Source organism: Neospora caninum, chromosome V (assembly GCF_000208865.1).
Source record: "Neospora caninum Liverpool complete genome, chromosome V".
NCBI classification, from domain to species: Eukaryota; Apicomplexa; class Conoidasida; order Eucoccidiorida; family Sarcocystidae; genus Neospora; species Neospora caninum.
Genome location: NC_018391.1, coordinates 1,558,272 through 1,571,861, shown reverse-complemented (window position 1 = coordinate 1,571,861; position 13,590 = coordinate 1,558,272). Strand labels below are relative to the sequence as shown.

The following is a 13,590-nucleotide window of genomic DNA, read 5'->3' as shown; positions in this document are numbered from 1 at the left end:
AACACTCTTGAGGCCAGTGCACTTCTTTACGGAAACCCGAGCACAATCCAGGAAACTTTTCTCTTTTTCAGGCAGTGGGGAGTCGGCAACAGGGGGTGCCACGATGGCATGCTTCTTTTTTATGTGAAAAACCTTGGCACAGCATCTCTGGCTACGCGAGGTAGGTCATAACGAACAATCGAGCATTTTTCGCTTGGGGACACTTTCCTGCAGAGGACGTCGATACGCACGTCTCCAGCGACGAGTTCAAACTCCAGATTCGCCACCACGTCCATTCAATGTACCTCGTGACTGGATCAGTTGGCGCAGCTCTCAAATCTGGAGTCAGCCTTCTCACCTCGCAGCTGCCTGCGGCCAGACCAGGTGAATCGTGCTGCATATGCCGGTAACCCACAAAACACTAAGAGACCGTGAATCTTCAGGAATAGGGATGATTGGCCGGATTCTGATATTACTCTTCGCTGTTTACGCTCTCTCTGTCGTAGCGGTTTACTTTATTCTCAATGCCCTAATCACCAAACGATACACGGCAGAGGAATGATGCGGGCTGCAGTGTAACTTTCTCAGGCGCAATGGATGTTGCTCCTGAAACACGCAAGAAATATTTTTGCAGAAGTCACAGGGGAAATACCGAGGTAGATCTGTGCGAAATAAAGCGTGTCTAGTTCAAAAGCATGTGCAACAATAACCCGCTTCCACTTCCGTAAAACCAGCTGGCCAGTCCATTGCAGCAGCTGCCTGCCAATACATTTTTCCCCTCGCCCAATTCTTTATATTGAAGTTGCTTCACCAATTTCGAAATAAAACTGCGGTCCAAGCGAGTTTGACTGTTTTGTATGCGAGTCTGGGCAGAGTTCGCACCGGTTGGGATACGGCTCTCTAAATTAGGAACGAGAAGCACGCGGCATGCAATGCGGTCAACCCCGTCCATTTGGATGCTTAGCTCGAAGCGTGCATGCATTGCTGGAAGCTCCCAGAAATACGCTACGTTCTAGCGCATCAGCTATTTAGATTGTGTTGCTTGTAACCCACCAGTAGTATGCTGGTCTTTTGAGCTAAGCTGAGAGGAGAGGGTTTCATATCAATGTTTGCAAGTAGCGCGTTGTGACTCGGGTCGCACGGCTGAGAGGCACACTCGGCACCCGAACTGTCAATTACCTCGGTGCGTACATCATATCCGGTAACCTCTTTTGCCGCCTCACAGGCGTTTCGAATCATTCTATCCCTCCTGAGAATTCTTCCGTATCATTGAGCGCGTAGCACGTTTGTTCAAACACTATGATGCCGCTCTACTTTGATAGCCGCTTTGGCCGGCGATCTTTCCCCTGGGCTGCGCCAGTCCACTACAGCCACGGGGTCGCAAGGTGTGCAAGTCCTCCTGCCACAAGCGAGGTTCCCGTAACGGAGGCAGCGACTATAAACCTCAACGAGATTTACATGAAGATTCTGGTCCATACAAGTGTTAGAACAGTGGGAGCGATGGTGCTATCCGCCGTACCGGCGGTGTTGTGTTTCCGGAGCGCAGGCGCCAGGATGTTCTTCGTGGGGGCAACGGGGGGAGCAGTAGGAGGATGGAATCTCCACGTCGCAGATACAATCCTGAAAGATCCTTTGAAGAATAGAAGTATGATCCCAAAGGTGGCAACGGTTGCTAAATGTGCGGAGGAGTTGCAGCGTGAATATTACGAAGCCCTCGGTCGAGGATTCGACTTCGAAAGGCTTTCAAAAGGCGTAGATTGGGTCAAGGACAGACTCACTAGCTCATGGAAGGCCATTTCTTCGGCGTCCTCTACGACAACTCAACGTGGCGACCAGGACACCAAGAAAGATTGAAGTGTTGCACGTAGCGGCGGGGGGTCACGAAATTCTGAATCTGTGATATCAACTATCTGTAATACGGCATTCTAGTGTGGCACTAACCTCTCGCTCGTCGGTTTCTGTAGCGCCAAAGCGACACGGGCTGTCCCTCTCCCTGCACTCCCGCTCTGCGTGTGTTACGAGTCCATGCCTCCGGTCAACCACGTTAAACTGGGATGAGGATGTCCACTAGGCAGCGTCCGGGACAGAAACACTGCAGCGAGATTCTTTGCCGATTCTCTTCAATGCATCTTCCATCTCTCGACGCTGGCCGACAGTAACCTGCTGGCGTCCTAGGGGTTACCGCACTGTAATGTGGTGTCGGTGAGCGTTGTTGGGCGACCGTCCTTCCAATTCAAATGGGCTATTCGTAGTCATGGGTGGGCTCTGCCTAGACTAATCCGAACTAACATTCTTTGGAGAGAATATCCCCCTGGACACAGGCAGATTGGTCTGCTGGCATGTTTTAGAATCGGGATTCACTCTTCGGGTGAATCCCATGTTGCCCCCGAGGGTGTCGCTCGTTTTATTTCATGTGCAGCCCCCAGCATCACCACTAAACTGTATTTGGAGCTCCATCTTTTATTGGGAACAGTCTTCTCAAATCGCAATAAGGAACACTTAAACAAGTGCGCGTGAGCTTCCTGATTAACGAAGGAACGATAAACGGTGTACGGGGCAAAAAGCGTCTCCTTGGCGAAGTACGCTTGCGACAACGCTGGAACCCGAGCAGGTGGGAAGCTCCTGCGTTTCTGTTTCTCTTGGCAGAACATGGATTCCGGCACCAGGGCTGATCAGCCAGATTCCCCCATCTGGCCAATGCAACAACGGCCCGCTCAGGTGATGCTGTAGTGCTGCCGGTTGCATCATCGCTGCGAGAAGCGAATGCGACTGTTTTTGAACTCGGGCAGAGCGGGCGAACACACCGACCAGTTTTCATTCACACGATACGTGGTCAAAAGTGTACACACTTGCCGATACGGATGGCATCTACCCAGTTTTTTTCCCGATTTCCCCTGCAACCAATTCAGCCACTCAGGCTGACATCGGCGAAGACAGTGAATAAAGGAAGCAGAGCATTTCTGTGAGTACTGCAGTAACGTCACGTCTTTCAGTGTTTGAGTCTGCGCCTATTTGCAATCTTCCTTGAACTTCATCGACCTTCCTTTGGAGAGGGAAAAAAACCGCGAGAGCCGGGAGTGTTGCTTTTCTTGAAGCGGCTTCGATGGAGAAGTACTGTGGTCCTTATTCTCGTCCCCTGCGTTGTTCCAAAAAGGAGGGATCACACTAGGAGAGGTCAAGTCAAAGTAGTGGACATTTGAGAAGTGGTCCCGTGGTCGGATTGAGGCGGCGACACCTGACAAATGAGTAGCGAACAACACGGACACGGTCAAACATACCTGCTTCTGCGGTCCGAATCCGCTCTGCATCTGGCGTTTTGTGTGGTGTGCCGGCTGGGTCCTGGTTTGTCGCTTTTCCGTCTGAGTTGTGGCCAACAGCGTCTGCAGGCGATTCCGCTGGTCTCTGCTTAGGTGGGAGTTGCGGTACAGCTTCTGGAGATGGCTGTCGAGACAAGGCTGGTACACCCGTCGCTGACGAATGCGGACGCTGTTGCTTTGAGGCTTTGAGTACATGCTTCTCTTTCGGAGGTGCTGAGTTCTGCCCTGTCGCTACGTGCTGTCCGGCTTGAAGAGATGGAGCAACGTTGAATGCGGTGTTGGAAAACGGTTCACTGGTCAGGCGCATGTCAGAGCCTGGCGCGAGTGAGCCGGCGTTGTCAGAGCACCACATTTGGCCACTTGTCGCGGATTCCGTTGGCCGGTTCGACACGACTCCGGGTTGTGCGGCGGACTTCCGTGGTGGAGTGGGAGGTGACCCCTGATTGACTGTCGTCACAGCTTTCCACGGGCTTACTGGTGGCATCTTTGGTTTGTTCTTCGGGATTGCGAGCAGCTTTTTCGGGGAGGCAGCTGATGCCGGCGAGCCCAAGACTGAATCAAGAGGGGTGCAGCCTTCGAGAGCCTTTCGGAGAAGTGTCATGTCTTCGTCTGACAGCTGGACGCCTTCCGGTATATATTTCTGGAGCATCTTTATTGCTTCAATCTGGCGTGCGCTTTGCGTCACACATGCTCGAAGACGAGCCTGACTGAAGCGCAGTTCAGTTTGGGATTCCACTAAACGTTTTTGAAGTAAAGCCGGGCTCAGTGTTTCCGTAGACTGCGGTTTGTTATGAAGATGAGCTGCCCGATCACCGAAGCGCAGCGTGCTCAGAGTCTCCCGGACATTGAAGGAATGGGGCGAGCAGCATAGTAGAACGACAGTAAAGGAGTTTCCTCCAAGAGAATGTTGCAGCAGGCGTGTTAGCTTTGACTCTCTGTACGGTATATGCTTCCTAGGCCCTCCTGTTGGTGGTACAGCGCTTATCACATTTCCCAGAGCTAACAAGGAACGATTGATATTTTGCGCCTCTCTCAGTCGTTCTCCAGTAGTGTCTGCCTTGGAAACCCGCTCACTACCAGCCAGATCGACCAAGAATAGCTGCGAAGACTTCGTGGTGCACTCCAGAAGGCTATCTCTTTGGATAGTAATCTGAAGAATTGCGTGACTTCTCGACGACTTGTCATTAGACAGCGTTGTGCCGAGTGCCCGATTAGCGAAGCCGGCCTTTATCACTTCCAACGCTTGTGCAACACTGGAGATCGGAACCTCAGTTGCATCGGTTATTACAGTTGATGGAGTAGACTCCCGAATCACGAGATGGTCTCTTCCAGGAGCGAGAAGATCCCTGACGGTTTCGTTATAAATTTCTATGAGGGATCCCCGGATAGAAAATACGGTATCGCTGTTTTGCCGTGACAGCGTCTGTGTCCTCCGTACGAGCGCCTCGATGATCCGAGGAATGACTCCGCGGGTCGCTGGGTCTGTCAGACCTCGATGGAAGTCTTCTGAGGAGCAGTCACCAACCATAGTGTAGCTTTTCCCTGCCCCTGTCTGCCCGTATGCAATGACTGAGGCGGAATATCCTGCCAACAGCTTGTCAACTAGGGGCAAGCACGTGCAGCAGTAAACGTTTTCTTGGGTGGCATCTTGATCGAAGACAAAGTCGTATCGAAAGCTGTATTGTTGTTCCCGCAGTCCAGTTAGAAGGAGTGTCATCGATCCGTCACCGGTTTGCTGCGTCGAAACACATATACTTCCCCCGCTGCTAATTTCCTGCACTGATTCCGGGCGCACTCTAACGCACACCAAGCATCCTTTGGCCATAGTAACCGCTTTCCCTGAAAACAAACAAGTTCGGCAAGTGGAAGGAATAGAATTCACCACGTGTGTAAAGTCCACTTTCTGGTTGGCCGGTTCTGCCTTGCTAAGAGGAGTTCTTATCATCGAAATCGCGACAAGAGGTGCAGCAGGACAGGGGTCCATGACCGGCTCATAAAATGTTTGTCTTTTCAGTCGCTGCTGGAAGAGCTACCCCTTTCTTGTCTTACGCACCGTCTGCGCGTTCTGGATGTCTGCACTGCTGCGTGTCCGTTGAATTCCGTTGGCACCCACGTAATCGACATCCTGGTAGTTGCTGGTTACGTACGGAAGAGCGTAGTGGACCACCATCAAGTGTAGATTTCTCTGTATCCGGGCTAGCGTCTACACTTGAGCCCAGCAGCGCATTGCCTGGAGCATCTTCATCAAGAGACAGATCCGAGGACGCCTCGCTCTCTTCCGCCGCATGACCAACAGGCACGGGTACTTCAGTGGCGAGCGCTTTCGAGGGCACATCGCCTTTTCTCGTACTCAGAACCACCTTCTGTCGACTGAGTGGGGTGTTCGCAGGAATGGTCCAAACCCGGGCTGTGTCAGGCACAATTCCTAAGTCTTCGTCGTGTTTCCGAGAGAGTCTCTGTAGCGTCTCACCCTCCTCCGGAGCAGACGCCGCCGGCTCTTTGGGAGCGCCCTCATGACCACCGTGATCAAGCTTGTGCGGCACGCCATTATCCGTAGTTTGGCGTCCGTCTCCCTTGCGCCTTGCGTGCGGCGGGGCAGGAGATGCCGCCGCAGGTGTGTTCCCCACAGTATGTGTGTGCGAGTTTGCCGGAGAAGGAGTTGCGGATGGCGTTTGAGAATGACTGGATACTTTACAAGTTGGTCTTTTGGCAGTGCTTTTCCTCGAATGCAGTGCCTTCCTTCTTCCCATGGCCGTCAGTTGTGTCCGTCGAATTCAATGGAACACCTGAAGTGAGAAGGCAGAGCCTCTCGTTCCCCCTGTAGTTCGCGAGTGCAGCTCGTGCCTTGCGTAGCTGCGGAGCAACCGCACCGACATATGAACCAAGCAGCTACCATCTCGAAAATCAGAGGCGCCGTCCTTTAGGCAGGTTACCTCCAATGTAGAAAGTGCGTTTCGGGTCGCTTCCTATTGTAGTCAAGCAGTGCTATGAAGTCGCAGGGGAGAGTACGGATCCCAGCCCCGTAGATGTGACGTAGCATGTCAAGCCAATCAACGGTTAGAGCGATACTGCGGGGCAGTTCCTCGTACCCGGTGGATCGCCGTATGGAGTTGGGCGGAATTACAGCAGACTCGAGAAATCGTCGGGGACCATATATCCAGCTGAAGTATTGGGCTGACATAGCTATTGGTTTGAAGCGCACACACTGCGTTTTGTTTCCGCTTTGCCGCCCACAGGAGACGCCATCGGTGTGGCGTTAGAGGGCCGGGCGTGTTGATCTGGCAGTGAAGACCTCAACGCCAAAATTGGGTGTGGCATTATGACCCGTACGTCCTAGAACCTTGCAAGACGGATGTCAAATTATAGAAATGGAATAACACGGCGACGTGCTGGCACCGTACCGTAGTTCTGGCGGGTGTCGACCCCTAAACCGCTGGACGAATCGGAGCCATTCGCCGATGCTACATGCATTTTCTTGACAGAAAGAAGTCAGTTACTTCTTTTGCTATCAAAGTTACAACTATGAGCGTAGCGTTCTCTAGTCGTCTGCTGTTGCATCTCAAAGATATTTTGGCCGGACCAGTTGACCATCTGTCGCCCGATGAAAGCAGCAGATGTCTCGTATGAAGCACCTAGTTCTCGTTTTTAGTTTCCCAAGGACCAGCCACCGACAATCCATTCGAGAAAGTGCTTCTGCGCACCGGTGGCGGAGCAGAAAAACAAGAAGTTGCCCCTTTGGTTCTGTTCCTATCCCTGCGGCACATGGTGACAACTAAACAGGGGTCAGCAACTGAAAACAAGGAATGTTTCTAGTAGCTCTCAAAGCTGCAAGCTTCTTCCATGCTGGAAGTATATAAAAGGGGATCCGGACAATGTATCCTTAACAAGCGTTTTTCCATGATTCCGTCACATCTGTACTTCTGAGTCCAGTCGGCTCCCAAAACAGTACGACAGCCCATGTTGGACGGGCCCAATCAGTGCCAGGTGTCTTGTCCATTTCCGAATAAACTATACTGGCCAGTTGCAAGTGTCTGGCAGCAGCATTCTAAAAGCAACCATATGCCTCTCCGGAGAAAAAATATTGGCACCGGACAATCTCGGTGGCTCTGTGTTTCGTCTCACCACATTCGTGTCCACTACAAACTATCACATATGCTTTCCGAAGACGATCGACAGCAATGAGGGAGGGTCGAGCCTGCGCTCAACCAGCTGACTCTGGACACACAATCCCTCTGTGCTGCCTTACTGGCAACGCTGTTTTTATCTGGTGATGTCACGTGTCCGATTGTGAGCCACAGCATTTCCACCAACCAGTTCCACTGCCGGCTGCCGTGAGCACTCAGCGTTATGACTGTCTCCTTTAGATTCTTCACCAAAACACAACACGGAATTCCCATATGAGTTGGCCTGTGGCGCTGTAGAGTGCACAAACCAGCCTTTCTGCGGGAATCGTGGCACAATACGTTACACTTTCACTTGCTGGATTTCCAACGTCTGGACGTGTAGTGCTTCCGGCTGTTGAAGTTCGACAACATGACTCCTCGGGAAACTCACGTCAGCCTACACTAATAGGCACGGAAGAATCATCCGTAGCACTCGAGTGAACGAGCACCCCTACAACTTGGAATTTCGTAACCAACAGCCTGCCGGATGAGCTGTCCAATGTCACGCTACGCACGCCGACTGTGCCACGCCTGCCCCGTATACATGGTACGCCAAAGCTAGAACAGCAGGCATATAGAGAGGTACTGTAGTTGGGAATGTGGACGGGCGGAGCTGGGACTGTGGCAATGCCTTCCTTCCAAACAACGCGTTGAAACGGCACACAACCAGGCCGTCCATGCAGCAAGGAACTCTGCATAAGCATAAGCGATTTTTGAAATTTGCAAGCATATTTAAACTCTTCGAGTGGCCCTAAATGCGTCCCTCGTACCTCGCGCACCTCTAGTTCTTTGAACCGCTTTTTCGTATGTGTTATCCTGATGAGCAGTGACGCGCAACAGGACGACGACGCTTGACCAACCCAGCCGCCAGGCAGATGTTGTGTCTTTTCTGGCCAGCGGCGGCGTCAGACGCTTTTGCGAGCGGAAATGAGCCAGCGCTGACAAGGGGGAACGTGACGCAAAAACGGCGCTAATTAACCACGTTGACGGCGCCAGCTAGATAGCAACAGTGATCAGGACGGTGTGAAGCCCGTGTTCGTGGGTAAAGGTTAATTACTAGTGACAGATTCTTCACTTCCGCGTTTTCCGGCCCTATGCCCATTGAGACGGATTGTTGGGTTAGTTTCCACTTTGCATTGACACGTTGACACGTCTTCCCCATCTGGATACTGTGGCTCACTAACGTCGCTTGCTGGACGCCATCGCGGTTTTGCCGTCCGTGATTGGCGATATAGCGTGCAGCTCCCCTGCGCGACTGAGAACTTCTGGCACCGTACCTGTTGACATACCAGGTTAGCCTCACCTCACGTGTGCTCAGAGACTCGATGGGAACTCTCGTCAAAGAGTGATCTGAATTGTTGCTGCTTTTGAGCACGGCAACAGACGGGACGATCTATCGGCGTTTGGTGAGGGGTGGTGAGCCACGCTTTATCTCGGTTTTAATTCGTCTTGTTGATGGCTGGAGCTGTTTTTCTCATTGTGTGCAGGGGCAGCACCACCTAACGTTGCGGCTTTGAATTGCGTTAGAGAATGAAGCCTACCTTCAAATTGTTTGCTCGCAACTAGCGTCGTCTGGCAAGTTCGTGGTTGTGATCGAGTGCTGCCCTCTTCCCAATGGGGGAGCTCTGCTCCCAGCTCTTTCGGATGGTATTTTCCTGAGCAGTTCTCGTGCATGTAAGCTGCCAGACCACACACTCTAGAATTGCTGTGTGATGCTGGCATTCCAAAAATTGAAAATATAGTGCAACTGGGAGGTCGCCTAGTCACCATTGTGCTGAACCAGGAATCGGCAGCGGTGGTCTTACGTGTACATTCCACTTGCTGATGAGGCGCCATCATCGCGTGTTGGTGGGCAGAGTTAGCGGACAGCGTTCCGGATCACACCCAACTCCACGGGCTCTCTCTGAGCACTTCACCAAGGACCTTTCCTGGTAAGTCGATCTTTGTTCGGATTGATTCTGTCACAGTTAAGATTATATCGGAGCACCGGATGTGATGCTCTTTCACTTACGTTTGCTCGGGCAGCATCTCTTGGCTGTGGGAAGTTGCCACTCAAAAACACCGCGAAAAACGGCTGCCAGTAGCCCTCGCAGGCCGGATGAGATGTGGTCATTGAATACTACTCGAAGAGATGTACGGATACTTTTTGTCTGGGCGGCGGAGGGAAAGGGTAGGTCCCGGTTTCGAAGATGAAGATCGGATGTGGCTGAGAGAACCCAATATAAGCATTGTTTCTTTGAGTTGGAGTGGGCAAGCTCATTTGTGTGGGTGTGTTTTTTGCGTGCTGTCTCTCTCTTACACCATTTGCAGGTGCTCGGGCTGATACCATTAGCGATAATTCTCTTCAAAAACAAATCCAAGTGGAACACCCACTGGGTTGCGGCTGGATCTACCCTTTCCGAGAACATGACTGACCTTAAGAGCACGCGTAGGCCATCCCTACCGAGCTAGGTGACCCCTTCATCGTTCGCTCCAGTGCCACTGTTTCCGGCAGCTGTTAGCAACAACGCGGAGCCTGCTTACACCGTTGCCAGCGTGGACATCGATGGAACGTTTCCACCGACTCCCGCAGCTGCGTCGGCTATTGGCTCACTCTCCTTTGCATCCGGCTCAACACAACCCAATCAGTTAGAATACAATGTTGCCCAGGGGCCGCTGGTGTATTCGACACGGAGACCAGAGGGAGCTTCTTCCTCCTTTATCGTTCCACTACAGCCTCAGCCAGGGCCACCGGTGGGAAAAGCATCAGCTATTGAATCCATGTGGCAGGTGATAAGTAGGGGCATGCTTGGATTTTTTTCAAGCAAAAATGCAATTTCTTCCATCTCGGCAACTCCACCAGCACCAACTCTCACTTGGCCAACAGAGGCTCCGCCAACGCGCCGATCATCCGTGCAGTTACACCTTCCGCCTAGCGATAGGCCGTTACGTGCAGTTGCCCCTGAAATACCAGTCGTTGCAAACGAAGAGCCCGGAGGTTCGATCAGCCAACGAAGCTCAAGGGAGTATCCACTCTCGACCGTCCCCTTAGCACAAGCAGTTGCCAATGCGTGGCCGCATTCCACTCCTGCAGCACCGTTCCAACCACAGTCAAGTTCTGGTTCGGACGGAGTCGCTTTTTCAGAAGACTTGGGTACACCTGGTCGTGCCAACAGTGTATCACGGGTTCTGAAGCGTGACGCAACCTTTCCCCTATCTGCTCGACAGCTACGAGAATTACCACAGCAGAGCGACCATACCGACAAGGCTCTAGTCAACAGAAAGGCACATCATGCAAGCACGGGCGCCGGAGAACACGGCGTCGGACCAGGTCGTTCCTTTACTGAAACCAGCACAGGGCTGGTGGCACCCGGTGTACGTCAACAGGCAACGGAAGTACGCGTGGGAGGAGACACTGGGCTCCTGACCTCTAAACGTGACGATCCTGGAGAGTCAACCCATCAGCTGGACGCGTTTAGTGAGAGAGAAACAGGCGATGGAGGGCTTGATGCAGAGACGGAGGCGACAGACGAATCGAAAACCCCACCGCAGCAGCCGGCGTCGCCGGTTGGGGAAGTTTGCCGCGATGATAAAGGCGGCGTAAAAAAACAGTTGGCGGTTACAGCTCCCCATCCCGGGAACGGCGCAGCGATCCCTTCAATTTATCTTGCATATGATCAACAGCCCCGCGTATGCCTCATCGTCTCCCCCAGGTTCGAACCGGAGCTTCGGGTAAGAAGGAGTTCTGCTCCTTCGGTGCAGATTTATACGGATCTGCCGATGGACATTCATCATTGCTTCGACAAACCTGATAAGGTGAGCCCGACGCCAGTTCCCTGGACACCAGCCTGGCTTCGGGATGGAAGCGTACGGAAGTCACCGACATCCGAGAGTGGCGCTGGGAAAGGCACAGAACAGCGAGTGCGCGCAGGCGGGCCGGCAGCGCCACGGACACTCGACAGAGGCAGCCTGACGCACGGTAAAGTGGACGAACATAAGCGATTATGGGACACGCAGCAACCCACAATTGTGCTACATCCGCCGACAGCAGTTTTTGGTGGACCGACTGGACAGGCAAAGGGCAGCGAGCGACGCACTCAACAACATCGCATGTTTGTTGTTGTCGATGTGACATCTGAATGGTGGCCGTCAGTGCAGCTGCAGTACGTGCATGAGGACTAACCAGAAGGCGGAGAAAAGGAAACCCTGGTGGAGACTGCATGTAATGCAGTTCGATGCGGACAATCCAAGCCAGGTCCGAGTATCTGTGTATGGAGCCCAGATAAACCGGGTTGTGTTGATAACCGATTCTGAGTGTTTACACGCTGTTGAAAGTTCAAGCCTCATCGTCGTCGTATAATCAACGAGGTTCTTCCAAGCCACGACGAAAGAAACGTAGAAAGAACGGTTGCTGTTCAGGTGTGCTTCGTCCGAAGTATCTGGCGTGGGTGACACCCGAACTTGACTTCATGCCCTTCGTTGTGTCGTGGAACCGTGAAAGCAAACGACGTACAAAACTCCAGTGCCACCGAGTTATTGCAAAAACCGGAGGTGTGAAAGTGCAGAACACTGCGAGCACCACGTCCCTCCAGTACACTCGCAGTAATGTCAGGTCTCTGCCTCGTCACCCTTTGCAGATTCATAGCCGGTGGTATGCCTTTCGCTCACAGCAAAAACGTGTGCTGAAGTGGGCTTCTGAAATCATCACGGGCAGTTCATGGGCATTCTACATACCTTCACAATTTTTCGACCACAGGTCATATGTTGGCGCGTGTAGGATGACAACGTATAAAATGTTCTGTATCTTTCTCAGTGTAGGAAGAGGAAGACGATCTTGCCTCACAGTTTCAACTGTCCAGCACCTTTAGAGTGAGCCCCCGGCACTGTGCTTTATCTACTGCTAGTCCACCGTCGGGGTACCAGAGTAGTGCCGCGCACTATCACATCGCGGCCGGCGATTCAGACAGCGTGCAAAACGATGCCCTTACACAATGCTTGAACTGCGTTTGTCACACTATGCTCGAATTGCGTTCGTAACTTTTCTCATGCACAACAGAAACTCGTAGTCATTTCATCCGCCATACAGCAATGAGTGCCTGATGCCGTTCACCTGCACATACAGCCAGGTGGGACCAGCCATGTGTCCCGCGTTAGCACTCCCCAGAAGCAATTTCCGTTGCCCGCGCGCACGCGAGTTATTTTTTCCTACAACATACGTGAAGTCTGAAACAGGGGCATTGCACCGCTGTCCGTTATTCGATGGCCAGTGCGGGTGTGCAGTAACATGAACCGGTCGGAGCTGTGCTCATGGCGATTACGCGCCATTTCTATGTGTGTCCAATATCCTCTGTCCCATACCCATACTACGCAACCAACCCTGTCGCTAGTACACTGCTCGTCACATTTACACCTCCTGAAATAACTAAATACCGTGCCGACTGATTCGCTGCAGAACAGGCGCGAATATGCACGGGCTTCCTCAGACTCCCGCTGAGCTTGCAGGGTGGTTTTCTTTTTCGCCTTCCTAGCGTTCGGACGTAAGCGGTCTTTTGAAATCCCATAGGGTGAAAACTCGATATTCACACTCCCACCTCGTTTCACTTCCTCCCCTCCCATTGCCCATGGTGCGATGTCGCCATGGTTCTCTCTGCTGGCCTGGCATGCACTCATGGCTCAGCTTGTGGATGCCCTTCTGCTTCTAGCAGCTTTCATACTCCGGTATGTGGAACACGCGCTTTCCGTTTGCGAGTGGCCACGCCGAATAACTGAACAGAGCTCCATAAGGGAAAACGACCAATAAGACTGTCCCATGCCGCGATTCGACTCGCTAATCTTATCCCGACCCTCTCAGTCTCTTTTATTCATCAACCTAACGGCCTTCCCATCCCGCAAAATATCAACTCAGCAGGAAGCACCGACTGACACGAGCCTGCTTCACAGTGAAATTGTCGCGTCCACCAGGGGTCGCCTTCAGCAGAATCTTCCCCTTTACAGCCACGTCTTCTGATGGGCCCTTCTCTCCTCGCCTGTTCTTCACAATCGTCCGTGCCTCTACTCCCGATCACGGCATGCGGTGCTTTTTCCCTGCGTCACTGGCCTTGCTACCTTTTCCTTCTTCCCAGATGTTTTCCTGCCCACCGTAGATTTTGGAA

The 13,590-nt window shown here is 52.5% G+C and overlaps 3 protein-coding genes across 3 annotated transcripts; 2 read left to right on the top strand and 1 right to left on the bottom strand.

Moving 5' to 3' along the window:
- Positions 1 to 1,278: 1,278 nt before the first annotated feature.
- Positions 1,279 to 1,833, top strand: NCLIV_014000 (conserved hypothetical protein; the record flags this gene model as incomplete). Its single annotated transcript, XM_003881590.1, has 1 exon — positions 1,279 to 1,833. One exon carries the CDS (start codon positions 1,279 to 1,281, stop codon positions 1,831 to 1,833), a length of 555 nt encoding a protein of 184 aa, XP_003881639.1.
- A 1,326-nt stretch (positions 1,834 to 3,159) lies between these two features.
- Positions 3,160 to 5,280, bottom strand: NCLIV_013990 (GA21186, related; the record flags this gene model as incomplete). Its single annotated transcript, XM_003881589.1, has 1 exon — positions 3,160 to 5,280. One exon carries the CDS (start codon positions 5,278 to 5,280, stop codon positions 3,160 to 3,162), a length of 2,121 nt encoding a protein of 706 aa, XP_003881638.1.
- A 4,963-nt stretch (positions 5,281 to 10,243) lies between these two features.
- On the top strand, positions 10,244 to 11,620 carry NCLIV_013980 (conserved hypothetical protein; the record flags this gene model as incomplete). The annotated part of the gene is made up of 1 exon (XM_003881588.1): positions 10,244 to 11,620. One exon carries the CDS (start codon positions 10,244 to 10,246, stop codon positions 11,618 to 11,620), a length of 1,377 nt encoding a protein of 458 aa, XP_003881637.1.
- Between the last annotated feature and the right edge of the window lie 1,970 nt (positions 11,621 to 13,590).